At 41.9% G+C, this 27283-nt stretch overlaps 1 protein-coding gene and 1 non-coding gene across 2 annotated transcripts in view; one reads left to right on the forward strand and one right to left on the reverse strand.

The window, feature by feature from the left end:
* Positions 1-1111: 1111 nt before the first annotated feature.
* Positions 1112-1183, reverse strand: TRNAD-GUC (transfer RNA aspartic acid (anticodon GUC)). Its single transcript has one exon. It is a non-coding gene; the product is annotated as a tRNA-Asp (tRNA).
* A 13089-nt stretch (positions 1184-14272) lies between these two features.
* SLC25A26 (solute carrier family 25 member 26) overlaps positions 14273-27283 on the forward strand; it is a 138016-nt gene continuing 125005 nt past the window's right edge. Inside the window, exons 1-3 of the mRNA XM_056861949.1 lie at positions 14273-14328; positions 19112-19268; positions 24080-24189. Coding sequence (XP_056717927.1) covers positions 14296-14328; positions 19112-19268; positions 24080-24189 — 300 coding nt within the window. The 5' untranslated portion in view covers positions 14273-14295. The remainder of the gene's footprint in view (positions 14329-19111; positions 19269-24079; positions 24190-27283) is intronic.

Genomic DNA, 27283 nt, shown 5'->3' on the forward strand with positions numbered 1-27283 from the left:
ATCTACCCACCTACCTACATATGCTAACCTCTGTGTAACATAATCTTATATTTCTATATCGATGTATTGATTGTTGTTGTGAGCCACTCTGAGCCTTGCTCTGTCAGGAAAGGGTGGGGTATAAATAGAATAAACAATAAATAAATAAATATCCTCACAGAACAGAGTGGTAACATTCATTTTATTCTTTTAAAGCTTCAAAGCCAGAATGAGAGGTAAAAAGAAAATATTAACATGTATTTTAGGGCTTGCTTCAGGTAAGCAAATAAACAGATCTTTAACTTTAAAAAGAAATAATCTACATTCTGCAGAGTGAATGGGAATATAATAGAAGGCAAAATGAGGAATACATTAGTCGTAACTCAGCCATTTCACAGTTTCAAGAGATTGCAAAGTATTATTGATTTCTATACATAAGCTCCAAAAAACAAAACCAGAATTAAAAAACTTTTCAGAAGACTGAAAAGCCAATATCGACCAGCCGGGAATGACATTTAGGAGAGCGGTGTTTAGCTGATGAAAATAAATAGCAGTAAAATAGGTTCTCACTTGTAATTTTTATCTAATATTGTATGAGCTTGGTAGCTGTTTGCAAGTGTCATCTCATACATCATTACTGACTGGAGGAACATGTGTAGAATGAACAAAGGATGAGGTCTGGAGATGGCACACCTGAGCTACTGAAGCGATGGAGAAAGCTATCCGTTTGGTGTATGATTTCGTTCTGTCAACTTCTGATAAAACTGTACAAAGAATGGGAGTGGATTCATGCAGTTATTTTCCCACATCCTTAACCTGATTGCGCCATTTTCGTTGGGAGCCCTGGAAACAGGCTTCTACTGCGTGCACAAATGATGGGGCCTAGTACTGAGTCAGATCATTGTTCTATCGAGGGCAGTATGTCTACTCTGGCTGGCAGCAGCTCTCCATGGTCTTAAGCCAAGGTCTTTCACATCTTCTACTATCTGATCACATGAACACCTGCAGCTGCCTTATACTGAATCAGACCGTTGGGCAAACAAAGTCAGTATTGTCTACTCAGACCGGCAGCGGCTCTCCAGGGTCTCAGGCAGACGTCTTTCACATCACCTACTTGCCTAGTCCCTTTAACTGGAGATGCCGGGGATTGAACCTGGGACCTTCTGCATGACAAGCAGAGGCTCTACCACTGAGCCACAGCTCCTCCCCAATCCTTTTAATGGAAGGGGTCAGGGATTGAACTCTCCTCAAGGATGTCCTAACCTAGGAGTCCCAAACCTTGCTGAACCTGTGGGCGCTTTTAGAATGTTGCTGTGGGAACTGGGTTCAATTACAAAACATTGGGAGATTCTACAAAATGTAAGCGAACTCCAAGTCAAGCATCCTCTTATGATGGAGGTAGCTGTTTTCTCAAATGGGTGTTCCCTGCAGACACAAAGGTGATGCCTCCCGGCCTTTTCTGAAGTACCCCTTACTCCAGGGAAATGGAGGAACACCCGGATTGGCTCTTTGCTTGGGGAAGAAATGAATGGATGCCAGGAAATACCTTGGCAGGCACCACATTGGGGAACACTGCCCCATCCTTTCTCATCAGCACTAGACTCTATAGTTCTTTGATGCCACCACATCCCATAAGATATAGTAATAAGACTTTCCACATCCCTGTTAGGCTGGTACAATGATCACTCTGGGAAAGAAGGGGGTGGGCACACGTACACATGAAGCTGCCTTATACTGCATCAGACCCTTGGTCCATCAAAGTCAGTATTGTCTACTCAGACCAGCAGCGGCTCTCCAGGGTCTTAGGCAGAGGTCTTTCACATCACCTCCTTGCCTAGTCCCATTAACTGGAGATGCTGGGGATTGAACCTGGGACCTTCGGCATGCCAAGCAGAGGCTCTACCACTGAGCCACAGCCCCTCCCCCTCCTCATTTTGCCTTCTATTATATGGAGGCTGGGTAGGGCTGTCGTCTCGTCATGGATAGAGTCCCAGTGCCTTTCAAACTGTAAAACTGAAGAAATTACTAAGAAATCACTACACTTGGAAAAATGGTTGATTTCTGTACAACTCCTAAAGGGAATATATCTCAGGTTTTAAAAGGTGGCAGCCTAGGGTTGCCAACCTCCAGGTATTGGCTGGAGACATCTTGTTATTACAACTGATCTTCAGCCGATAGAGATCAGTTCACCTGGAAAAAATGGCTGCTTTGGCAATTGGACTCTATGACACTGAAGTCCCTTCCCTCCCCAAACCCTGCCCTCTTCAGGCTCCACCCCAAAACCTCCCACCGATGGCAAAGAGGGACCTGGCAACCTTATGGCAATCTCAACAACAGGATCAATTCACTAGCTGCAAAGTCTTTCCAAACCTGCTTTCTGCTTCCCATGACTCCTGGCGCTAAATACATGTCAAAAATCTGCCAGGTTTGTGCTGGCAGGAGAAAATTCAGTGGCGGCACTGAGGAAGCCCTTGAAGGTGTCAGGGAATTCTGCTGTGGTTTTGGCCGGGATGAGTAATTAAATTTAACCAGCCGTATAATGGATGATCCACACAAAGCAGCAATGTTATTTGGTCCATTCCTGCCAAATCTCAGTCGATGACAGGCTAGGCTTCAGAGCCTTCCTGTCAATTGTCCTTGATATATCTGCTCTTGCTGGGATCTCACAGCAATGGGATAGGAAAGTATAAACCAAAAATAAAGGCTACTGATCCTGTTGTCACACGTACATGAGAGGAAACAGTATGCATTAATACAAGCATACCTCGGAGATATTGCGGGTTTGGTTCCAGACCACTGCTATAAAGCGAATATCACAATAAACAAGAAGAGTTAGTTTTTATATGCTGACTTTCTCTACCACTTAAGGAAGAATCCAACTGACTTAAAATCACCATCCCTTCCCCTCCCCACAACAGACACCCTGTGAGGTAGGTGGGGCTGAGAGAGCTCAAAGAGAGCTGTGACTAGCCCTAGGTCACCCAGCTGGCTTCCTGTGTAGGAGTGGTGAAACAAACCCGGTTCACCAGATTAGCGTCCGCCACTCATGTGGAGGAATGGGGAATCAAACCTGGTTCTCCAGATCAGAGTCCACCACTCCAAACCACTTCTCTTAACTACTACGCCACACATCACACAAAGTTATGTTTATGCTATATTGAAACAGGATTATGTCTATATTAAGTGTGCAATTGCATCATGTGTGCAATAGCATTATGTCTATAAAAATGTACTGTAATAATAATGAACAAATCCAGTTCACCAGATTAGTCTCCCCCGCTTATGTGGAGGAGTGGGGAATCAAACCCGGTTCTCCAGATCAGAGTCCACCGCTCCAAACCATTGCTCTTAACCACTACACCATGCCGTATGTTCATGTGTATCCTCTTTGCTGGAGGAAGAGAATCAACTTGCTTTGTGCAATGGGGCATTTCCCCATTTTTGATTTTTAAAAATTCTTTTTTCCCGCCTCTATGGCAACCAGGAAGCTTCAGAGGAGGCGGCACGGCTGCACCGCTCCTGGCCACTGCAGATCTGCCCCAGTTTCAAGGATGGGCTGCCGTTTTTTTAAAAAGCTGGAAAGTGAGAGCATTGCCTCTATAAGCCTCTGAACCATAGGCCTAATCCTATGTGCCCCTATAGCTACAGGCCTTATCAGGTACTGCTTCCTGTTATGACCTCTAGTTAAAACTCCCAGCCTCATGAAAGCCTCCAATTTTCCTCCCACTACAGCCCACAAAATAATTTCTTCTCTCTGTGTTGCTTTACTTTTTTTTTTAAAAAAAGATATTTTATTAACATTTTCAAGAAAAAACAAACAAATTATATACACATACATTCACACAGTTTGCACTCCTTCAGGGAGTCTATTTTATCTTACATTTCAAACATCTTATACAAGAACCAATCTTATACATTGTTCTTATATTCTACATTTTAGATAATAAATTCCTTCTATACTATATAGTAAATTTTATAAGCTGATCCTTATATCTAACAATCTATCCTTTCCATTTAACATAATCAAAATAACATTCCCATTTCTTTCGGGATTCTTCAGTCGTCTTCTCTTTCATCAAGCTGGTCAGTCTGGCCATCAACGCAAATTCGTCCATCTTTTGTTGCCACTTTTCCAAATCTGGAATATCCTCCTGTTTCCAAGATGCTGCCAATACTAGTCTAGCCGCCGTTGTCAGATAGCCAAATATTTCTCTATGGTTTCTGTCCAAGTTATCTGGCTCAATTCCTAGCAACATAGTTTCTGGGTTCAAAGGAAATTTGATTCTTAAAACTTTCTGCATTTCTTGATGAATTTGTATCCAAAATTTCTTAACTTTCTTGCTTGTCCACCACAAATGAAAATATGCTCCATCTTTGTCTTTATATTTCCAGCACTGGCAGTCATATAATTCATTCATTTTTTTTAATGTCCATTGGTGTGATGTACCAGTTCTCACGTAGATTATTACTGGCCGTGAATTTAATTGACTTGGTCTAAAGTCTTTCCCATTGCTGCAATGTTATCTCCTTTTTAAAAAATTCCTTCCATTTGATCATACATGTCTTGATTTGTTCTTGTTCTGTTTCAAATTTAAGTAAAAGTTTATTAAATTTCCCCCAAAATATGATTCGTATCTTTACTAATAAGAGATGGATTGACTCAATAAAGGAAGCCACAGCCTTCAATTTGCAAGATCTGAGCAAGGCTGTCAAAGATAGGACATTTTGGAGGACTTTCATTCATAGGGTCGCCATGAGTTGGAAGCGACTTGACGGCACTTAACACAACACACACATCTTTACTAATTAAATCTTCAAACTCAGTGTTGTTTCTTATCTTCCCCTGTTGGAAACAATCTTGTCGCATTTTCATAATCATTTGATTATAGGTCAGCAAGCCAATATTTCTATTCTTCCTAATCTCATTCCACGGTTTTATTTCTTCTTGCTCATTTAACATATCTTGATATCTTACCATATCTACATTTTTCTTCTCTCCCTTGGTTAGATATGTATCTGTAGGGGACATTATCAGTGAAGGTACCGGGCTTAATCTGTTTTTGTTTCTAAGTCATGTCTTCATCAATCCATCTTTAATGGCATGTTTCTCTCCAAAAATTTCTGATTTCTTTGCTTTCCATAAGTAATAGTGAAATCCCTAATTCCATGTGCCCTTTTCAATATTCAAGTTTGTTTGATCTGGGCTCTTTATCCACTCCTCAATCCATGATAATCCTGCCGCTTGTTAATAAAGCTTGATATTTGGTAGGGTGAGTCTGCCTCTTTTATTTTCGTCTTGCATAATTCTGAAGTTAATTCTTGGTTTCTTTCCCGCCCAAACAAATTTATTGATTTGTCTCTGCCACTCCCTCAACATCTTATCCTCGATTTGTATCGGGAGCATTTAAAAGAGAAATATCAGCCTTGGTAGTAAGTTCATCTTTATAACTGCTATTCTCCCCATCCACGATAAGTTAAGTTTTGCCCATCTTTTTAAATCTTGCTTTATTGTCGACCATATTTTTAGGTAATTATCTCTTAGCAAGTTATGATTTTTCCCAGTAATGTATATTCCTAGGTATCTAACCGGTTCTTCTGTAATCTTACATCCTGTTGGGATCTGTATATTCTGTTTTTCCAAGTTGTCCAGATTCTCTAAAATGATCTCTGTTTTATTTTTGTTTATTCTATATCCCGATACTCGATCGTATTTCTCTATTTCCTCCATAATCATACACTGCAAACAATGCTAAGAACATATTACTCGAAATTAACAAATACAATATACTCACAAATTTAGATTTCTGTACCTACTACTGTATTTCTACTATTGTCCCTGTTGCTGTTAATAAGGACCACACAGTTTTGTTTTGAGTGTTGTGGATATTCAGGGCATGTTTTTGAACCTGTGCTGGCTTGCAAACATTTATTAATAACACTGCAAAGGCAGTACAACTCCACTGTGTTTTCTCTCTCTCTTTCAAAGGGAACAGTCTTTTACCCTAGGCTAGAGCAAAAAAATAAGAAGCTGCGCTTGTTACAGAAACTTACAGAGCCAGCGTGGTGTAGTGGTTAAGAGCGGTGGTTTGGAGTGGTGGACTCTAATCTGGAGAATTGGGTTTGATTCCCCACTCCTCCACATGAGTAGCGGAGGCTAATCCGGTGAACCGGGTTGGTTTCGCTACTCCTATACATGAAGCCAGCTGGGTGACCTAGAGCTAGTCACAGCTCTCTTTGAGCTCTCTCAGCCTCACCTACCTCACAGGGTGTCTGTTGTGGGGAGGGGAAGGGATGGTGATTGTAAGTCAGTTGGATTCTTCCTTAAGTGGTAGAGAAAGTCGGCATATAAAAACTAACTCTTCTAACTCTTCTTCTCCTCCTTCTTCTCCTCCTTCACAGGTACAGAAATAAAAACAAACAAGAATGTAATGAATATTCAGTAGTGTGCACAGGTATATCCCTTTAAAGGCAGACTTCGAAGTATTATTCCCTTACTTTATCTTTTCATCAGCTCTTCAAAAAGCAGCCATTGAGGCCTGTTAATTACATGCAAGTTCTCTTTGGTTTTGCACTGCACCTACTTTGGATTGAGATCTGCCTTGGTAAAATCCTAAATAAGGTTAATGCTTTGAATGTTCTTCTCATATTAACGGCATCGGTTGAAATGAAAAAAAGCACCAAAAGGCCTTCCCCCCCGCCCAGTTTTGCTCATTTGGTTTCCGTGTGTCAAATTATTTTGCCCCACGGGGGTAATAAAACACCACAGCTGTATATTTTCTATAAACACCATCTGATTTACAGAGCTGAGACTTCTCTTAACAATCAAATCTTGAACAGAGCACAGGTTGGTTTTAAGAAGTGAATGAGCAACACAATTTAAGAAGCCACTGAGGCGTGTAATTGAGTTTGTCAGAGTAATTGTATTTTGGGGTAGATAGCATTTTTTAATTTTTTTTAATTGCTAGCGAGTCTTGTATTTAGGGTGCTGATTAATTCCATTAGAGGAATCAATTAGATGGAGAGGGGAGCTGCATGTTTCTCGATTACATCTAAATCACTGTAAGCCTTGTCTCTAACTTCACTTTGCTAGTTCTGCGTATGGCGGGAACAGAGAAACCCATGAAAGGGGGGGGGAGTTGTGTCTGGTGCTGAATCCATTAATTAAGAAGCCTCTGTATGCGGTGCTAATGAGCTTTAGCACAATGTGTTTCCCTCTCCTTTTTTGGGGGGAAAGCATATATTTGAAAACTACCCATGAGTACTAGGTTTGATTTAGCTGCAGAAGGATTTACTGTTGTTTCCTCCATTACATTATCCTAATTGGACACAGTTACAGTCTGTCTCGATGCATGCAGCATTAGCTTTTATTCTCTGTTCCTGCAAACGTAACAAGAGAAAACCATGAGTTAGGCTTGGCAATAAATGTTTTTCTAAAGGGCTAGAGATACCAATAGGTAAGCCAGCATGCCCTCTACCTTACCTCTAAATCCTTCTGGCTTTATAGTTACCCCTGCATTGGAGGAGCAACTGAGGTTTCCAAAAATGGAGAGGCTGCTAGTGCCGCACACCTTGACAAGCCACCTTTCACTCAGCTTCACTCACACTCGACCCTTTTCACATATTCTGCCCCGTCAGTCATGACAGTTAAAGGAAACCTTAAGCTGATTAAAGAACACCTCAGGGAGACCCCTGTGTCTCCTTCTGTTGCCATTTTCTGCCAGCAGATGAAAACTTTTTTGTTTAATCTGGGGCGAAAATGCATGGTTGCTTTATCCTCCTTTAATCCCTGTTTTAGCCAGAATCGAACGCACATTAGGCAAAACGCACGTGTTCGATCCTGCCTGAATCCTGGCTGAAACAGGGATTAAAGGAGGATAAAGCGACCATGCGTTTTCACCTCTGGTGTTCCCTCGGTGACCTCTCTTTCCTGCTCCATATTTGAATTGCTGCTTTTATAGGGGTATTTTAGCTCTGGTTTTCATTGCCTTAGTGATGTGCCTTTTGTTAGTTTTGATGGTTTCTAAGGTGTGATTTTTATTATGTGTGTTTTTAAGTAATTAGCCACCTTTAGGGTGGCCAATCTCCAGGTACTAGGTGGAGATCTCCTGCTATTCCAACTGATCTGCAGCTGACAGAGATCTGTTCACCTGAAGAAAATGGCCACTTTGGCAATTGGACGCTATGACATTGAAGTCCCTCCCCTCCTCAAACCCCGCCCTCCCCAGGCTCCGCCCCAAACACCTCCCGTTGGTGGTAAAGAGGGACCTGGCAACCCTAGCCACCTTGGTGGCTGCTATGAGGGCAGAAAGGTGGGGCGTAAATTTTGTAAAACAAACACAAATAAAGTCTAGTGCCTTTTGCATTAAAAATAGCAGGTGTCTCAGCCTTGGAGGAGGGGGGATTGCTTGCATGTCAATTGCACAAAGCATAACAGGTATGTTTTGGGACGGTAACCTTAGCCTTTCATTATCTAGGCATCCAATAAAGCAAAATGGGAAACTAATAACTTGCACCATTCGGGTCTTTGTATAATTATGCAAAAATGACATCTTCATTAATCATTTTTTCTCAATGAATATTGAAACAGGTGTTTCTACTGTTAAGCACTCTGAGGAGCCATTAGCCCTCTGCCTGGCTGTTCCCCCCATCTGTTTGTATTGTATCTATAGTAATTAGCCTTTCAGCCAAATATCTCTCATTTTCTCCCGTTTTTACCGCCCCAAAACAAGTTTAGATTTCTTCAGAGAGTGGTATTGCAAACAACAGCCATTCTTACAGATGCAGCACATGGCAAATCATGACAAAATGCTGTGTGTATTCTGCACATTTGATCGACCCCAAACACTGCAATATATAAATGGGTATCATAAGCATTCCAGCTTTTAATTTTTTCTAAAATATTTTTCCTTCTGAAGTTTTTAGCTTTTTGTTGTATTGTTCTAACATTTCTTGCAAACTTCTCTGCATTGAAAACTATGCAGTAGATGCCTGGTGAAATTCATTTTACAAATATAGCAATTGTAATTGGCAAAGAGCTGTTACAATCTTTATTGTTTGCCTCCTTGTTTACAATCTTTGCTTTCACTGCACCTCCGCAATGTAGATCAGTATTACTGTATAGTTTTCCCAACAATGCAATAAGCTCAGGATGGAGTGGGATTTGTCATGCCTGTTCTAGCCAAAGCCATTTCACTACCTGCCAGCCCAGGACACACAGGCCCTGTGAAATATCAAAGCCCAGAAGGGGACTGAGTAACAAACCTAGTGGCTAGGGCATAGGACTTCAGTAGGGTTGCCATCCTCCAGGTGGTGGCTGGAGACCTCCCGCTATTACAACTGATCTCCAGGCGACAGAGATCAGTTCCCCTGGAGAAAATGGCCGCTTTGGCAATTGGACTCTATGGCATTGAAGTCCCTCCCCTCTCCAAACCCTGCATTCCTTATGCTCTGCCCCCAAAATCTCCAGGTATTTCCCAATCTGGAGCTGGCAACTATAGAATAGGGGAGACCTGTCTTCACAGTAGTATGTGCGAAAAGGATCATGGGGTCTTAGTAGACCAAACACTGAACATGAGTCAGCAGTGTGATGCAGTAGCTAAAAAGGCAAACGGGCTCTATCAAGAGAAGTATAGTGTCCAGATCACGTGATGTGATGATATCGCTTTGCTCTGCTCTGGTTAGACCTCGCCTAGAGAATTGTGTTCAGTTTTGGGCATCACAATTTAAGAAGGATGTAGACAAGCTGGAATGTATCCAGAGGAGGGCAACAAAGATGGTGAGGGGGGCCCCTCAGGAATGGTGTGGCGGGTTTGTGGCAGGAAGGGAAAATTGACATTAACAGAAAATGTAATTAATAGAAAACGTTATCTGGATTCAGCCCAGCATTTAGAATATTAGAATCATAGAATCATAGAGTTGGAAGGGGCCATACGGGCCATGTAGTCCAACCCCCTGCTCAAAGTAGGATCAGCCTAGATCGTCCCTGACAAGTGTTTGTCCAGCCACTGCTTGAAGACACCCAGTGAGGGGGAGCTCACCAGGCAGTTGATTCCACTGCTGAACTACTCTTACCATAAAAAAACAAAACCCTAATGTTCAGCTGGTACCTTTCTGCCCGTAATTTATACCAATAATTGTGAGTCCTATCCTCTGCTGCCAACAGGAACAGCTCCCTGCCCTCCTCTAAGGGACAGCCTTTCGAATACTTAAAGAGAGCAATCATGTCCTCCCTGAACCTCCTCTTTTCCAGACTGAACATTTCCAAGTCCCTCAGCTTTTCTTCATAGGGCTTGATCTTCAGGCCCCTGATCATTCTCGTTGCTCTCCTCTGGATCTGCTCCATTCTGTCCACACCCATTTTGAAGTGAGGTCTCCAGAACTGCACACAGTACTCCAGGCGCAGCCTAACGTGTCTGAAAAAGCACTTAGTCAATCCACTTTGTCTTAGGTGAGTCACTCAGAGGCATGATGAAAGTCATTCCATGGGCAAGAATTCTGGAAGGGAAAGGAGCCATCAGTATTCCAGCAAGATGGAAACATGGTAGGGGACTGAAGAAGCCAATGCAGATGAACAGAGAACTCCATGATGAGCTAAGAAAGAAAAAGGAAACATTCAAGAAATGGAGGCAAGGACGCACCTCTAAAGAAGACTATCTGAGGGTTGCTAGGCACTGCTGGCCAGCCATCAGGTGAATCACATGTACACATGAAGCCTCCTTATATTGAGTCAGGCCATTGTCTACTCAGTAGACAAGGTCAGTATTGTCTACTCTGACTGGCAGCAGCTCTTCAGGGTTCCAGGTGGTGGTATTTCACATCACCCTTCTTTAACTGGAGATTCCAGAGTTTGGACCTGGGACTTTCTGCCTGCAAAGCAGATGCTGTACCTCAGAGCTCCCTCCCTGGGTTTCTAAAAAGAGGATGAAAACAACAACTGGAAGGTAGTTTGGACCTGGGTAGTAGACAAAATAAGGTTCCGATTGGTATCATTAAAAGTCCCTTGTGTGTGTGTGTCCCTTGCACATTAGGGAGATGGTGATGCAGATTGTTGGCAGAACTAGCTGTCCCATGTGCTCCTAATTTGAAGGGGATAAAGATAATAAAAGGAATGCATGAGCAGTGGTCTGAGAAAATACACTGGAACATGTGTGCAACTAATTCCTCTAGAGATTGATAAATGACCAATTGCCTGCTTTTAACAGCTGCCATTTGGCAGCTTTAATGTGCTAGGAACAGATCAATATATCCTCACATCAGGTTTCTCTAAGCAAAGAGTGTGTATGTGGGCAGAGTGGGGGAACATGAACAGAAATGAGTTGTTATATCCCCACAATGGCATCTCCCAAACGCAACACTTTACTTACCCCCTCCACAGGCAAAACCATGTTCTACTCTCTTGAGGACTACGGTCAGTCTCCAGCCTATATTTTTTTCAAAAAAAAATTTTTTTTTTAAAAAAGAAAAATCCTCACGTTTATCCTTTGTGTTTGGTGGCGCATGTGAAAGTTATTCACACGAGACAGAAGACACATACACAAATAAAAAACTGCAATAGTCAACGTGAGACCAATTTCAGAAGAAACTAGTTTCAGCTTTTATCTTACTTTTCTCTGTAGCTGGGGTTTCTTGTCTGCATTCTTTCCTAACGGTCATTATTCGAATTGACGCTTTGTTCATTGTGTTTCTTGTTCTGAGAAAGTCCAGAGTGTCTGTAACTACTACTCGAGTCTTTGCATCATTTCACAAAAAGCAGAAATTGGGTCATCTGCGCTTCGGCTCTATTTCCCAAAGGGGTTTTTGGCGGTTGGTTAAACAAAAATGGCCGAAGGCTTCTTATTCAGGAAGAAAGGAGAAGATGTAACATTTCTTTCTGAAATTGTCAGACTTTCGTCTGTTGCACGGGAAAACCTGACAGATTAAAGAGATGGCCAAGGTCATGATTGAAAACAAATACCATTTCATCTCTTAAAAGAGAGTTGGGGGCAGAGAGACAGCTAGTCTTAAACTGAACAGAACATCATAGTAATGCTTTTGGTTAATATACTGACTTTATGAAAGATCTTTCCAGATATCTGGAAAACTACAGGATTTTTGCAGATGTGTCAAAAGCAAGGATTATGCACACGTCCCTATTATTAATGCCAAATGCTTTCAACACAAACTGAAATAGACAGCACTGATATTTCCTTTCTCCAGACTGTTGATAGGAGGCTATGAAGCTCCAATGCCTCAGTCCTCTTCTTCGTCTTCTAATTAAAATTTATTGGATAATAGCAATAACAATAAACAATAACAACAACTGAAAGAAGCAGAAAAAGAAAGACAATCTTCATGATTTAAAATACTGTATATCAGGCTAGCCTGATCTTGTCAGATCTCAGAAGCTAAGCAGTGTTGGCCCTGGTTAGTATTTGGATGGGAGACCACCAAGGAATACCAGGGTTGCTGTGCAGAGGAAGGCCCTGGCAAACCACCTCTGTTAGACTCTTGCCATGAAAACCCCAAAAAGGGGTTGCCATAAGTCGGCTGTGACTTGTCGGCACTTTATACACACACACACATATCTATATACACGATAAAATAACAACAGGATTCCTATGTTACAGCTTATTTCTTTGTCTTCATATTCATCGTTCCGTCCTGAGCAAAATGCATTCCCCTTTCTTGCCCTTATTTATAAAATTCTCTATTTTATTTATAGTTTGTGACCATAACTCATCTAAACTTATCGTATCTCTATTTTTTTATATGCTGTTAGCTTAATTAAAAAATAAATTTCTTTAACTTTAACCAGCCATTCCTCTATCTTTGGAATTGATTTTTGCTTCCAATGTTTGTCAGTCTTTCCCATGTAGATGTTAAACAGCACAGGGCAGAAGAGGATCACTGCAGGACCTCATACCACAAATTCCATGATGCTGAGCAGCAGCTCCCTAGCAGTCTCCTAGCACTTCTGAAATTGGCCAGTCAGATAAGAGCAGAGCCATGGAAACATGGTGCCATCTACTACCAGCCCAACCAGCCTCTCCGGAAGAATACTATAGTCGATGGTATGGAACACTGTTGAGAGGTCCGAGAAAATCAACTCTCTCTGTCACTCTCTTGGAGAAGATCATGGGTCAGGGCGGACCAAGGTCATCTGTGGGGTGCTGAAACATTACTTAGACTAGTAAGTAAGTCTTGAAACCTGGCCAAAAAAAACCCAACCCCATGGTACAGCAGGAAGGAAATTGTCCCGAAACATTTCCAATACTCACACGCTGAGCATAACACAGATGGGTTGTATGTAGGCTTCTGTGGCAAGTGACATACATATTTTTTTAATTATTGTTATTATTTCCCACAATTCAACAAAAATAAACATATCTCAACAATATATTCAGTTGTAACTACTTGTAACAAAAAAAAGCTCATTGCTATTACTGAGAATGTTATCTATAGTATTCAATGCTATCTGCAAGTGACAGACACATTTTGAAGGAGATAATTTTTTTAAAAAAAATTCAAATCTGGGGTGTACACATTAGCTACAAAATGTAAACCTGTAAGTGAAAATGCCCCTGCTGACATTTAAAAAAACCGCTTTACGGATAAGGTTGGCAACTTGGCAAATTTTCTGGTTTCTGCACCCACACAAAGCCGGTATGTTTCTTTTTTGCCGCTCAGCTGGCAACCAGGATTGCTAACAGGCCTTCAGGGAAGTGTCCTGTCCTTTTAAATGAGGTTTCATAGGATGTTATTTACCAGGGGATGTTATTTACCTCCCACGCATTAAACCTCTAGGTAAGGGACCCAGGACAGTTTTCTCCAAGCCTGTTAACAACCCTGGACGGGGGAGCAGAAAAGACAAATTGCAGTGCAGACTAACATATATATTCATGATTCACAGCCTGGTCCTATGAAGAATTACGTGATCCTTATATGTATAGGTTATGGCTGTAAAAAGGAAGGTTGAACTAGCCAGAGGGCGCCTTTGTCCTACAGAGCTCCCCAACAGTTCTCAGGGCAAAAGGAAAGGGGGAAAAGCTTCAGTCCCTAGCACTGCGCATGCGCCAGACGCCGGGACCACTCTAAGAGTCTAGAGTGGCAAGACGTCAACAAGTCTTGGGGGGAAAGGAAAGGGGGAAAAGCTTCAGGCCCTAGCACTGCGCATGCGCCAGAGGCCGGTACCGTTCTAAGAGTCTAGAGTGGCAAGAGGTCAACAAATCTTGGTCACATGACCGACGGGAGGCGGAGCGGAGGGTTGCAATATGGCTGCGCCCATGAGCAGCGAGGCTCTGTTGTGCTCGCCGTGCCTGGTTAAAGTCTCGTGTGCCGATGGATCGGGGGGAGTTTTTGGCCTCCTTAACGGTGAGCGAGCGGGGGCTTGAATGGATTTGTTAGACGTAACGACGAAGTAAGGCGCGAAAGTAGGATTTCCATGCACGTGAAAATGTTTTCGGGTGAGGGGGGGGGATATTGTATAGTAATCGTCGGGACTTACGTATTTGCGAGTACTGACACGATGTCTCATAAATAAGTCTACTGCCGCGTTCACAAAAGGAGAGGCTTGCTCCCAAGTAAGCGTCTGTGAATGACATAATTGAGTCGTCGTAATAGAGGATGCGCGAATTTGTTTCACTTCGCGTGTGTGTATAATGGGTGAAGATTTGGGGCTGTGTGATAGCTTCACAGAGTGGATCAGCCCACAGTATGCTGTGCAATACATACTTGTGTTGCGCTACAAATGTGGAAATGATAGTTACCTTCAGTTTGCAACGCACACATGAATTATTCATTTGGTTGGCTTCTGCTTAACGGAGCCTGAAACAGTCCTTTTCCATAAGTGCCAATTCAGCTTCTCCTGTTGGACAAATATATTTTAAGAAGGGGGAATTTAATTCATGCCAATAGTTCAGGGGGTTAACAGCCCCTCCCACAAAGCTTCTTTCCACTTGTTCTCTTATCTCATCTGCCTATACTTTTTAAAAAAGTAAAACTATCAGAGTTTATCACCCATTTGTCTATCCGTCCGTTTTTATGCCCACCCAAATTGGTCAGGATGGTGTGTGTCATTCTCCCCTCCTCCATTCTAACCTCATCCTGAGTCTTAGCATTGCTAAACTACACTGTTAGAAGCCCTAGTGTGGAAGGCAAGTCAGTTGTCTGTCCCAGAGGAATTGCAGTGTTAGACTTGCAGCAAAACAAGAGTAAGTCTTGTAGCATCGTAAAGACTGACTCTGGAAGAAGCTTCTGTGGGCCGGACCTTACTGCTTCAGATGCTTGAAGAATATTTTAACTGGGCAGTTTGTAGAAAGGCATACAGCACATGCTCAAAGACATTCACTTTTTCTTTTTGTCACCATTGGCTGTAGACAAGTGATAGGCGGGAAGGAAGATTTGTTGTGTGACTTGTTTTGGAAGTGTATTAGGTAATTCCATCTGTATAACATATTGATAAAAAATGATACCACCCCCACCATGGTACAGCAGAAAGGAAATTGTCCTGAAATATTTCCAATACTCACACTATGAGCATATCACAGATGGGGTGAGTGTAGGCGTCTGTGTCAAGTGACAAATAGGGTTGCCAACCTCCTGTGGTTTGGCAATTGGACTCCTGTGGAATTGGCTGCTTTGGCAATTGGACTCTATGGAATTGAAGTCCCTCCCCAGACTCCACCCCCAAAATCTTAAGGTTTCCCAACCTGGAGCTGGCAACCCTGGTTTATCAGAGCAGCATACTGATCAATAATTTTGAGACCTGCGGAGGGATAGGTGGTTACCATTTGGGTTCCTGTCACAGTCATGAGCATACACTGGGATTGCCCTGCTTGAAGGAAATTCTCAGTGCTCTACTACAGCTATGCTTTATAGAATGTTGATGCATTTTAATATAAAAGATGCCATAAGAATATGGGGATGACTTGTGGAGCTGGAGATGTGTTATGTTTCTTCTATTATTGCATTTGCAAGGGCAGCTTTCATAAAATAGAAGAAGAGCTGGTTTTTATACCCGGCTTTTCTGTACTTTCATGGAGTCTCAAAGCAGCTTATAATCACCTTCTCACAACAGACACCTTGTGAGGTAGGTGGGGCCGAGAGAGCTCTCAAGGTCACCCAGCAGGCTTCATGCGGAGGAGTGGGAAAACAAACCTGGTCCTCCAGATTAGAGTCCGCCACTCTTAACCACTATACCACGCTGGCTTTTACTTATGATTTATACTTGTTGAGTTGTTTACTTATTATTTATACTTGATGAGTTAAACTTCTGGTAACTTACAAATTGTCTTTTGGAGGTGTAAAAAAACTACATCATGCTTTTGGTAAGATGTGTATTTGGTAGGAATTTTCAGGCCTCAAACAACACTTTGCCAGGTGCATGCCAAGCTATTTGTTTCATTTCTGTAGCTTTAATTCCATCCTACACAAGGTATGTTACACCTACACAAGAAAACTGTGTACAGGTTTAGTATCCCTTAACTGGACATCCAAAACCAGAATGACCCGAAAACTGGACTTCCTGGTCCCTCAACTGCTTCTGATGCTTCTTCTCACCTAAAAAAATAAAATACAGTGTACACTGCATCATAGGTGGATACTGAAAGCCTGCCATTGTTAGTTAGTTTGTTGTTTGTTGCTCTTAACTTCTGATACAGGTATTCTGGTGAGATAGTTACACCTTTGCTTTCTGATGGTTCAGTGTACACAAAAAATTAAAATATTGTTTAAAATGACATTCTAAAGTGTATATAAAACATAAATGAATTTCATGTTTAGACTTGAGTCCCATCCTCAAAATATCTCATTATGTATATGCAAATATTCCAAAATACAGAAAGATCCAAAATATGGAACACTTGTGGTCACAAGCATTCCGGATGGGGTATACTAAACCTGTATATAAATATCTTCCATAAGGTCACATTACAAACTCAAGCATCCATAGTTTAGGCGGGTTTTTGTCTGGCTGAGTGAAAGAAACTGAAGACAAGGGATACAAATTTACTTCTACCAAATAACTATATGGGCACGATAACTAGAATGATAAAAAGGCGACTAAAGCTACTTTTATGAAGTAGCAGTCTCTTGATAAAATGTTGGGATTAGCCAAACTGATAATTGCTTTTATGTCTTTTCATATGTATTTTCGTAACTTTAATATAGCAACCAAAGAAAATTAATGTGACTATTACCATCCCTCAGTTGGACACATGAAGCCATCTTATACTGAATTAGACTGTTAGGGTGTCAAGGTCAGTATTATCTATGGAGACTGACAGTGGCTGTTTAGGGTCTCACATAAAGGTCTATCACCTCACCAACTATTTGATCCTGTTAACTGGAGATGCCAGAGATTGAACCAGGGGCCTTCTGCAAGCAAAGTAGATGCTCTGCCACTAGAGCCACGACCCTTTCCCCATGAGTAAGATGTGCATTTGTAATCAGGAAGCTGCTGCTGGGCTCTCCAAGGGCTGTCTTGCCCCTGAGATGCTTTTACCTAGAGACGATAGCGCAGTTGGCTTGGGAATCTTACATATGCAAACTATGTTTCCATATCACTGAGTTGTTGGACCTCTCCAGTGTTTCTAGAGGTGACAGGTCCATGCAGCACAGACCGAAAGTAGCTTGCATGCGCCTGCCATACGTGGAAGTATGTTCATAATACACATTTGAATTGTATTGCAGAACACAGGTAAAAGTAGGATTATGCAGTCAGCCTTAAAGCTGCAGATGAGGCATCGAAAGAGGGTGTCTGTTTTCCCTTGCTCCCCCCACCCCCAAATCATGACTATTTTCCACAGATGGAGTAGTCGTTCAGGTATTTGCACTCCCTGGCAGGAGGCTCCATTAGCTACTTCATGAATTTAAATTGCGTTTAAGATACAGAAGTTTGAAATCCAAAGAAACAATTAGTAACTTTTGATTCATGCTTTTTGCCAGGTGGCAAGATTAAAATCAGATCAATTTTCTTTTTTCTTTTTAATCACTTGCTGGAGATAAGAATTCTGATGGAAAAAGAGCTAGGAGGATATGGGACGGGGTGTGGGGTAGGGGGTGGGAGAGGAAATCAATGCATGCAAAATAGCCAAGCAGATTAAAAGAGTAATTAACTTATTGATTTAAACTTTAACTGTAGCTAGTGAGCACCTCTTGAATAGGGTAAAAAGGAATATCAGAACGGAGTACAGCTTTACTTGGCTGCTGTTATCAAAGCAAGCTTTCAGTAGTACCATGTGAGCTGAAAACAAATCTCTGTTGGCTTGATTTTTCAAACCAAATGAATGTTTTAATGAATATTTGGGTGCTCTTTTGGGTTAATGGGTGGGACTTGTTAATTTATATTGCTTGCTGGCTTTCTGTAAGAAATTTTTGTTAAATGATGCCATATGATAGTACATCTGGCAAATATCCTCAACATTTGCTGGCCATCCTGCCCAGTACTCTTATGCATATAATATATCTCTGCTCCTTAACTACACTGTCATATGCTTAGCTCTGGTTTTGTTCCAGTCTGCTCTGTTGCAAGCAAATATATTCTACTAAGTTGACCAATGAAGTAAAGGTCTACTGTGTGTTTTTGACAATTATTGTTCCGGGTTGCTCGTGGGTTCCTGGAGTAAGTATTAAACAACATACTGCTATTATTTAGAGAACTAGAATGATATCTTTTATTAAATTGAAAGGTTAGTGGTTGTTCCCGCTTCAAAGCTAGGGAACCAAGGCTGTTCTAGGCAGGGGACCCTAATCTTGTTAAGTTTGTTGGTACTTTTTGAATTTTGAGAATGGGGAGTGGATGTCATGACAAAATGGCTGCCATGAGGTGCTAGGAGGGCACAGATCTAAAAGTGATGCCTCTTCTGAAGCACCTCCTGGTGAGGTGCTTTTTTTGCTTTTGGGAAGAAACCAGTGAGTACCAGGAAAACCAATGGATGGCATCATGGTGCCCATGAGTGGGAATCATCACTCTCAGTGATTACATGGCTAGGAAAAGACATTGGGTCTTTGATCCCCATCCTCTAAAATCATAATCCATTGCACCACATGTGAGTTCTCAAACACTTTCCCTAATTACCCAGCTGCATCTCTTTTTGCCTTTCTGTTGTCAGTAATGCATATATTTGACGTCTTTCTGTCTCTCCATATTTTGAAGGCCGGAGGACTAGCTGGAATGTGTGTTGACCTGGTATTGTTCCCTTTGGATACGGTCAAAACAAGACTGCAAAGTCCCCAAGGATTTAAGAAGGCTGGTGGCTTCCGTGGCATTTACGCTGGTGTTCCTTCAACAGCTGTAGGATCTTTTCCAAATGGTAAGGATGTTTGATATAAGATAAATGCTCGAGATTGTTGCGGACGGTCACAGTAGCTAAAAGTTTTGTGCAAGAGTTCTAGGCCGTCACCTTGTTTACCCCACCGTAAAATTCTCGAGGGCTGTGAGGCCCTCTCTCTCCAGCTCCACTGTCTTGCCCTCCCCCGATTTGCTGAGTGTCCTAGGCAGGTCTCCCCAGGCCTCAAAATGGGGAAGGGGGTTGCACCACCTTATTCCTTCTTCTTTCCCCAGGCCCACAGCTCTTGCCATATTAGAGCTGTAGCCTCTTCTCCTTAGCCTTTCCCAGGAACCTGGCTTTAAAGGTCCAAATAGCCCCTTCCCTTCCCTGGGCATGCCTGGCCTCTCTGAGAGAGGGTGGTAATTTGCTCCTCCTCTGTCCCTCCTATTGGGCAGCTGGAAGGCTCCTCCCCCCCACCTGTCCTCCCTATTGCTCTATTGGTTATGTCAGGGCTTGGGTGGGATAGGCTGCCAGTCCCCCCTCCCTCGCTTTCCCTGGTCTTCCCAGGCATTTGCGCCTGAACTACTGCTGGGCTTACTTGCTCCAGAGCAGGCCTCTCTGACCCCACCCTGGCTTCTGCTCAGGCTCTGGAGGCTGCCGCCTTCTCTGGGCTACTGTATTGTTGGGCCCTAGCTGGTTACTCTGCCTGAGCCTGCAGTTGGGATGCCAGGTAAGTGATGCGGAAGCCAGCGGATTGGCAGTCTGTCCAGGATAACACCATCAGAAAGTCCTCTGCTACTTAGAAAAGTGTAGTTTATTTCACAGTGCAAAGATATAATACAAATACTTCTTACACACTCTCCGCTCATAGCATCCCACACAGAGTTTCAGTTTCACTCCATTATATACACCTGGTGGACGCAGCCACCAATCACAGTAGATGCCTAGTCATTCTGACTTGCTAATGCATTGCATCAGCCACCTGGCCATAACTGGATCAGGCCAGCTCCCTCTAGCTCTCCAGGGACTTTCCAGGCTGATTGCATCATTACTAGATCCATCTGATCTAACCTGCACCTGTCAAACTAATCTGACAGCCTTGTAATATTGACAGTAAGGGCCTGCTGTTGTCATCCAGGAGGCTGACAGGCTCTCTGTCAGTGAAGGTGGGGCTGCTAGGAGCTGCATCCCCCCACCCCGGCTGCAGAGTCTGGTGGCATCTCTGGACAAGGGCACCCTAGATGTTATAGAAATGGGTATGGTTGTCCATCCTTAAAAGAATCCACCTCAAAATTCTTGGGTGTTTTGGTTTATTCAGGGATTGTAGGTGGATACTGTTTGCTCATTGTCCTGTGACAACGTGTACTTGTTTTCCTTCTTGAAGCTCAAGTTGCGTTGCCTTCTGGCTCTTAAATCCTGAGTGTTATACTGCCTGAGATCTTGAGCTTGCTGTCTTCCATATTCTCAATGCTGGAAGAAGTTAAGAAGTTATCTTTCTGGGAGAAGACTCCTGAATTTTATTTAGTACAAGTGAATGTGCCCTCTGTCTCAGATCTTGACACTTTCAGCATGTGCTGAAGTTCAGCTTGTGTTCCCAAGCTAATGCATGATTTTTAAGTAAGTGATGCTCATGTGTAGTTTCACAATTTTATTTTTCTGTGATGACATTGGTTTTATAATAGTGCTGTTCAATATTTGGTAGACTGAAGTATTTGAGTTCAATGAAGCTGAAGATGATTATATATTGCAAGGACAACGCTAGCATTCATTTGCATAATTTATTTCCTCAAATAAATTAACAAAATAAATAGTATGACATCAAGTTACAGAAATGCATGGGAGGTCCTTTGAGATAATATTCAAAATTCTCAGTACGTAGTATTTAAAATAAAATGGACTTTCTTGGATTGTTTACTTAATAAAGGAGCCAGTGTAATATAGTGGTGTGTCTTCCAGGGACTTAAGAGGCCTGGATTTAAATCTACATTCTGCTACAAAACTCATGGAGTGACTTTGGGCTAGCCTATTTTTCAATCTAATGTACATCAGAGAGTTGTTATGAGTGGAAATGGATAGTGGAAAAATGGAGAATCACATAAGTTGATTTGAGCTCCTTGGAGAAGGAGTGAGGTAAAAATAAATAATATCCTTACAGATTGTAGCTATCCTATCACCACACTCACTATTATATTATTTCTGCACAGAATTCCTGAAGGATAGAACGTGGGTGTTGAATGAGGTCATTTTGCATCAACCAGCCACATTTCCATAATTCATAATTCCAAGGTCACATGAAGCCAGGTGGGTGACCTTGGGCTAGTTACAGCTCTGTTAGAGCTCTCTCCGCCTTACCTACCTCACAGGGTGTCTGCTGTGGGGAGGGGAAGAGAAGGTGATTGTAAGCCGGTTTGATTCTTCCTTAAGTGGTAGAGAAAGTCGGCATATAAAAACCAACTCCTCCTCCTTCTCATCTTATAAGATCTTGGTGACTCTTAGATAATGCCAGTACAAAGCTATGTAAAATGTGGTTCAGTATGGTTTAGATGCCACTATATCGTCAGAAAACCTCCAAGACCTACCAATCCTTGGAATGCTTTCTTCCATTTTCATAGCTTTAAGCATCTTTCAGCACTGAAAATCCAAGGTATCTCTTAGAATAGAGGTACGGTTAATGGCATTAGTGACACTGAAATTTTTATGGTGTTTTATGATGCCTTTCTACTTCTTTGAATTTTGAGAACCACATCAAGAAGGTCTCTGGGGAGCTGGTATATACATTTTCTAAAAAATTTTTTAAAAAATTGCATGCCATTATCTTAATGCTAAAAAGCCCAGTCACTCATTACTGCCTTTCGAAAGGATATATGCCTGACTGTGTCTGAGTGAGGAACGTGAAATCTTTCAGCTGAAGTAGAGACTGAAAGAGAGGGTAACACTAGAATATGTGTTGGTGGGGAGATCTAAATGGGGGTGGGGAGAGAGGAAATATTGATTTACTGTAAAAATTGTGAAAAAGAAAAGTGTTTCCGCTTTTTTGTGGGGATGCTCTTCCTGTTTCTAAACTCTTTCTTCTCTCAGTGGATGTTAATGAAAGTTTAAAGCTGCCTCCTCGGGCACCTTCAGACCTTCTAAACCCTTTCTAAGATGATATGAAATTTTTCTGTTCTTTATCTCCTCTGCTCTTATCTCCTTTTGTAGGTGATAAGGATCTTTTGATTAGCAGCAGAGGGCGACAGCCGGGCCCTATGAGACAATTAAAACTGTTCCTCGTGGCAAGCTTAAATGTCCATCTTCTGCATGCAGCATTTGCATTTTTAAATTCCAAGCTGCATTTTTTTTTTAGCCATGCTGAATGAGATGGACTTTTTAAATTGTCTCAGTGTAAAGGCAAATGCTCAACTTGGTGAATGGCAGAGGCTTCTTTGGATTTCTCTTCAGTAAAAAAAAGTCACTGCGATTTCAGCGTCTGGTTTTGAAATTTGTGCTGCTTCATTGGATTGGGGCTACTTTGAGAGGGAAAAATGTATTTAAAATGCTAGCACTTGTTTGGCTACGGTCTGATGTTTGACCTCTTGCTGATCTTTGATAGCCTGAATTCAGAATTCTCATGTAGATAAAACAGAACTTTGCAGAGTGTTGAGTTGTATCAATGTTTTGAGCGCATGCACATTTTGTCTTTGAGCTCAGTTGGTGGGGAGAAAGGTGGAATATGAATATTGTGACTGAAATAAATCGACCCCCAATCTAATTTTTAAACTTACCCGAGTTAAAAAAGCAGTTTGAGTATTTGGTATAGGAGTGCTGTCTAGTACGCTGTGAGCAGGCAGGGTCTCTCCCCTCCGCCCCGAGATTCCCGAGGGCAATGACAAGACCCCTCTAGAATCCTTAAGATAGCACTAAATAATTACATGTGCTGCCATGTGATACATCACTAGATGGGAGGTGGGGGCAGAACGAGTGGAGTTTTTCACTAGGCAACTAGAAACTGCACAAACTATTAAAGCTGATATTTAAAGGGCCGGTGTGGTATAGTGGTTAGAGTGTCAGACTAGACTCAAGGAGACCTAGGTTCAGATTCTCACTCTGCTGTAGAATCTGAGTGACCTTGTGCCAATCACTCTCTCTCTCAACCTAACGTACAGCACTGGGTGGATTTTGTAAGAATAAAGTGGAAGAGGGGAGAATGATGTTGTAAGCTGCTTTGGGTCCCTGTTGGAGAAAAGTAGGCTGTAAATATATAAATACATATAAATATAGTATTGTTTTCAAAAGCTAGCCACCTGTCCGTTTAAACATCTTATAATACTGAAATGAGTATTGGTAAGTAAAAAACTAAAGGCAAGGTGCTTGGGGAAGATCTTTTTTAAAAAAAATATATTATTAAAAATTTAACACGACAAAAAAACACATACATTTCCATACATACAGTGTATTAAAACTTCAAGGGACTTCGGTATGAAATTGCCTTTATAAGAACAATCTTTTTATATCTTACAAAATATTTATTTAACTGATAATTTGTTCTAAATCCATTGCGAGTATTTCCACTACATACTGTTAAAATATTTGTCAGTTCCATATTTATAACTATTCATTTCCCTAATTTATAGAAATAATCAATTTATATTATTATCTGTTCCTGTCATTTCTATTTTATCTATGCTTTGTTCTTTATCTCCGCTTGTGCTTGGTGAAGATCTTAATTGGCATGCAAGTTTCTTCCTGAATGTGATTGGTGGTGTGCCAGTTGTAGGGGAGAAGTTTGAAGCACCATGTTGGACCCATTAGCTATATAGTTCTTTGGCAATAACAGTGCTTATTAAAAGGAATCTTGGATGCTTTTTGTTTTTCAGCTGCTGCCTTTTTTGTCACCTACGAGTATATGAAAGCCGTGCTCCACACAAATGCATCTCCATACGTAGCTCCGGTAACACATATGCTGGCTGCCTCATTTGGAGAAGTAGTAAGTAACACCGAACAGTGTGAATGTGTGAAAGTGAAAAAGCAGGCTAGAGGACATCTTCACAGGTGTGTGGTTGCATGAGGGGAGTTTGTGCTGTCTCCAATTCTGTCATCTATCTGAGGAATTGAAGCAGCTTCTGTGGAGAGTCTTAATATATCCCATTGGTGAGGGTTATATAATGGATGTCTGAAAAATTGGCTGTAGTGATTTCCAAATAAAATCATACATGAACCCAAAATGTCAGGGCTTTTGTTACTTTGAGATGTCTGCAGCAGGTGACTGAATGGGTGAAGGGTTGTTTATGCATGGGAGTTTTACCTGAGGTTTGTTGCTTGCTGGACCCACACTTTCCTGTTGGGAATCTATGCACCAGCAGTCTCCAAGCTCAAACAAGTCCCCGCCCCTTTTGCTTTGTAATTGGCTTACTATGTAGAGCTTACTGTGAGAGAAAATCCCCCCAAACCCAATTGCTGCATAAAAAAGCATTTTAAGAACAAAAACCAAAAAATGGAGCAGTCTGAAGGGGGTGGGGGAGAAATCCAAACCTTGGTTTTAAAAAGCCTTTCTTCCGCTGAGAAAGAGCTCTGAGGAAGCATACGAGTCCCCGCCTCTTTACACGGTGCTTTGTATTTGGCTGTGAAAGAAACAAACTTGCGTGTCCCATGCTTTGCCTTAAGCACGGGGATTTCACCTGGGCTGAGCTCATGGGAGAGGGAAGAATTGGGTTAACAGAGGAACAGTAAGACCTGGAATTTGTGAGGGCTGGCAGCAAGGTAATCTCGAATGGACAAAAAACTCATGCGTAACTCCAAGGAACCACTGAGACAGACCGGGGGCAAACGTACCCATGCATCAACAACCAAGATTTCCCCTGTTGGGACATGTGAACATTTTCTCCCCTAAAGGAATGCTCAGAGTCCCTGATGAAATATGTTGCCTGTCTTGGGGAAAAAAAGCAGTAAGAGATCTCTCCTAAGAGAAATGAGTCCCAGAGTCCCAGGATATCATCTAGACACACCAGTGTGCCTCAAGGAAGCCTTGGCTATGGGAGCTTTATGTTAATACAGCTCCATGCAGTAGCCTTTCTGATCTAATGTAATTTCAAATAAGGTTCTTCTCCATCACCCGCTACTTGCCCCTTCTCTTTTGGGATGAAAAACCAAGCCAACAATTGAACCAGGGATCTGGATTTGGTGCAGTGGGGGTCTTGTATCATTGCCACAAACTGAGAGATTCTCTCCCCTCCACTGTCTACTATTGAGCTTCACTTGATTGATTCCACTGTATCCCAAATTGCAAGCAAAAGGGTGAAAGTTGTAATTATAGTTTTATTGATTAGTCATTAGGATTTAATCAAGCTGTAGCCACAGGGAATGGCTATTATTTTGCAAGTAGGTCTATCTCCCCCCACCCGAACACTTCAATTGCTTAGTTGTAACAAATGACTGTTGGATAAAGGGGCCAATAATGAACCCCAAAGGTAAGCTGTATCAGGTTTCCTAAGATTGTTTTTGAACCACTGGTTAGCTACCTTATTGCAAAATTGCTGCCTTTCTGTGGAATACAGTGAAGAAGGTGGTCTAAACCAGGCTTGTCCAAACTGCGGCCCCTGGGCCGCATGTGGCCCAGGATGGCTATGAATGCGGCCATACACAAAATCCTAAACTTACTTAAAACATGAATCAGCTATTATTAGTGTTAGTGTATTTTATGTGTGGCCCAAGACAATTCTTTTTCCAATGTGGCCCAGGGAAGCCAAAAGATTGGACACCCCTGGTCTAAACCAAAGCTTCTTAAATTGTGGGTCGTGACCCCATATGGGGTCATGTAACTGAATGTGGCACTCAATCTGCTACTGGGGTAAAGCAGAGGACAAGTACGAGTAGCGCTGTTCTTAATGATGCGATTGGACTAAAGCCAAAAGGACGTTCAGTGGTTGACATGAATAGATGCAAAAGGAAAGTCCGAAGCTGTTCGATGCATATAATAGGAACATGGAATGTGAGATGCATGAATCAGGGTAAGCTTGAAATTGTTAAACAAGAAATGGAACGTATGGACATTTCAGTACTGGGAGTAAGTGAATTAAAGTGGACTGGATTAGGACATTTTCAATCAGAAAATTACAAAGTTTTTTATTCAAAAAGAGAAGACCGGAGTTGCTTTAATAGTGAGGCAAGATGTAGCAAAGGCAGTCAGGAGCTATAATGCAAAGTCTGACCGAATAATATCAATCAGACTTCAGGGAAAGCCTATCAGCATAAGCATCATTCAAGTTTATGCCCCAACTACAGATGCTGATGAGGAAGATATTGAAAGTGTTTATGTCAGTGTTCGGGAAGAAATTGATCACACACCTAAACAAGATATGCTGATAATCATAGGTGATTGGAACACAAAATAGTTGGATCTGACAAAATAGTTGGTAGAATTGTCCAGTCTTTCAGTGTCTTGGAATAAGACCCTGTGTCCTGTTTGTGTCCGTCCATGTTCAGCCACTGCTGATTTTCTCAGGTTGGCCAAGTCTGCAGTATCTTTCACGTTCTTTTATCCTTGTTTGTATGCTGCGGGACAACAAAACGCAGCATACAAACAAGAATAGGACATTTTGGAAGACTTTCATTCATAGGGTCGCCATGAGTCGGAAGCGACTTGACGGCACTTAACACACACACACAACTGAATGTGGTGGTTGTGAAAAATTTGGCAACAGTAAATGGTAAAATTATATGTATACCAAAGAATTGTTTTAAAATAAATTTCTTTATGATTTATTATCAGTAAATGTTTGATTTGTATAACTATTTTATATACCTATAAAAATTTATCGGGCAAAAAGAGATCGCAAGTGGAAAAAGTTTAAGAAACCCTGGTCCTAGCTTACTCGGCCCTCTAGTTCTAGTTAAGTTGGGGCAGGCATTTGAGTTCAATGTAATCTCAGTGTGGTACACAAACTGGAAGACCCTTCAGGAAGTGAATGTTCAGCAATTAAACTTTAGTTCAGGGGAGTTGAACTCATTTGTTACGAGGGCTGGATATGACATAAATGTCACTTGGTCGGGCTGGGCTATGCCTTGCCAGCTCAGATTGGGAG

This window comes from Euleptes europaea, chromosome 1 (genome assembly GCF_029931775.1).
Source record: "Euleptes europaea isolate rEulEur1 chromosome 1, rEulEur1.hap1, whole genome shotgun sequence".
In the NCBI taxonomy this organism is placed as follows: domain Eukaryota; kingdom Metazoa; phylum Chordata; class Lepidosauria; order Squamata; family Sphaerodactylidae; genus Euleptes; species Euleptes europaea.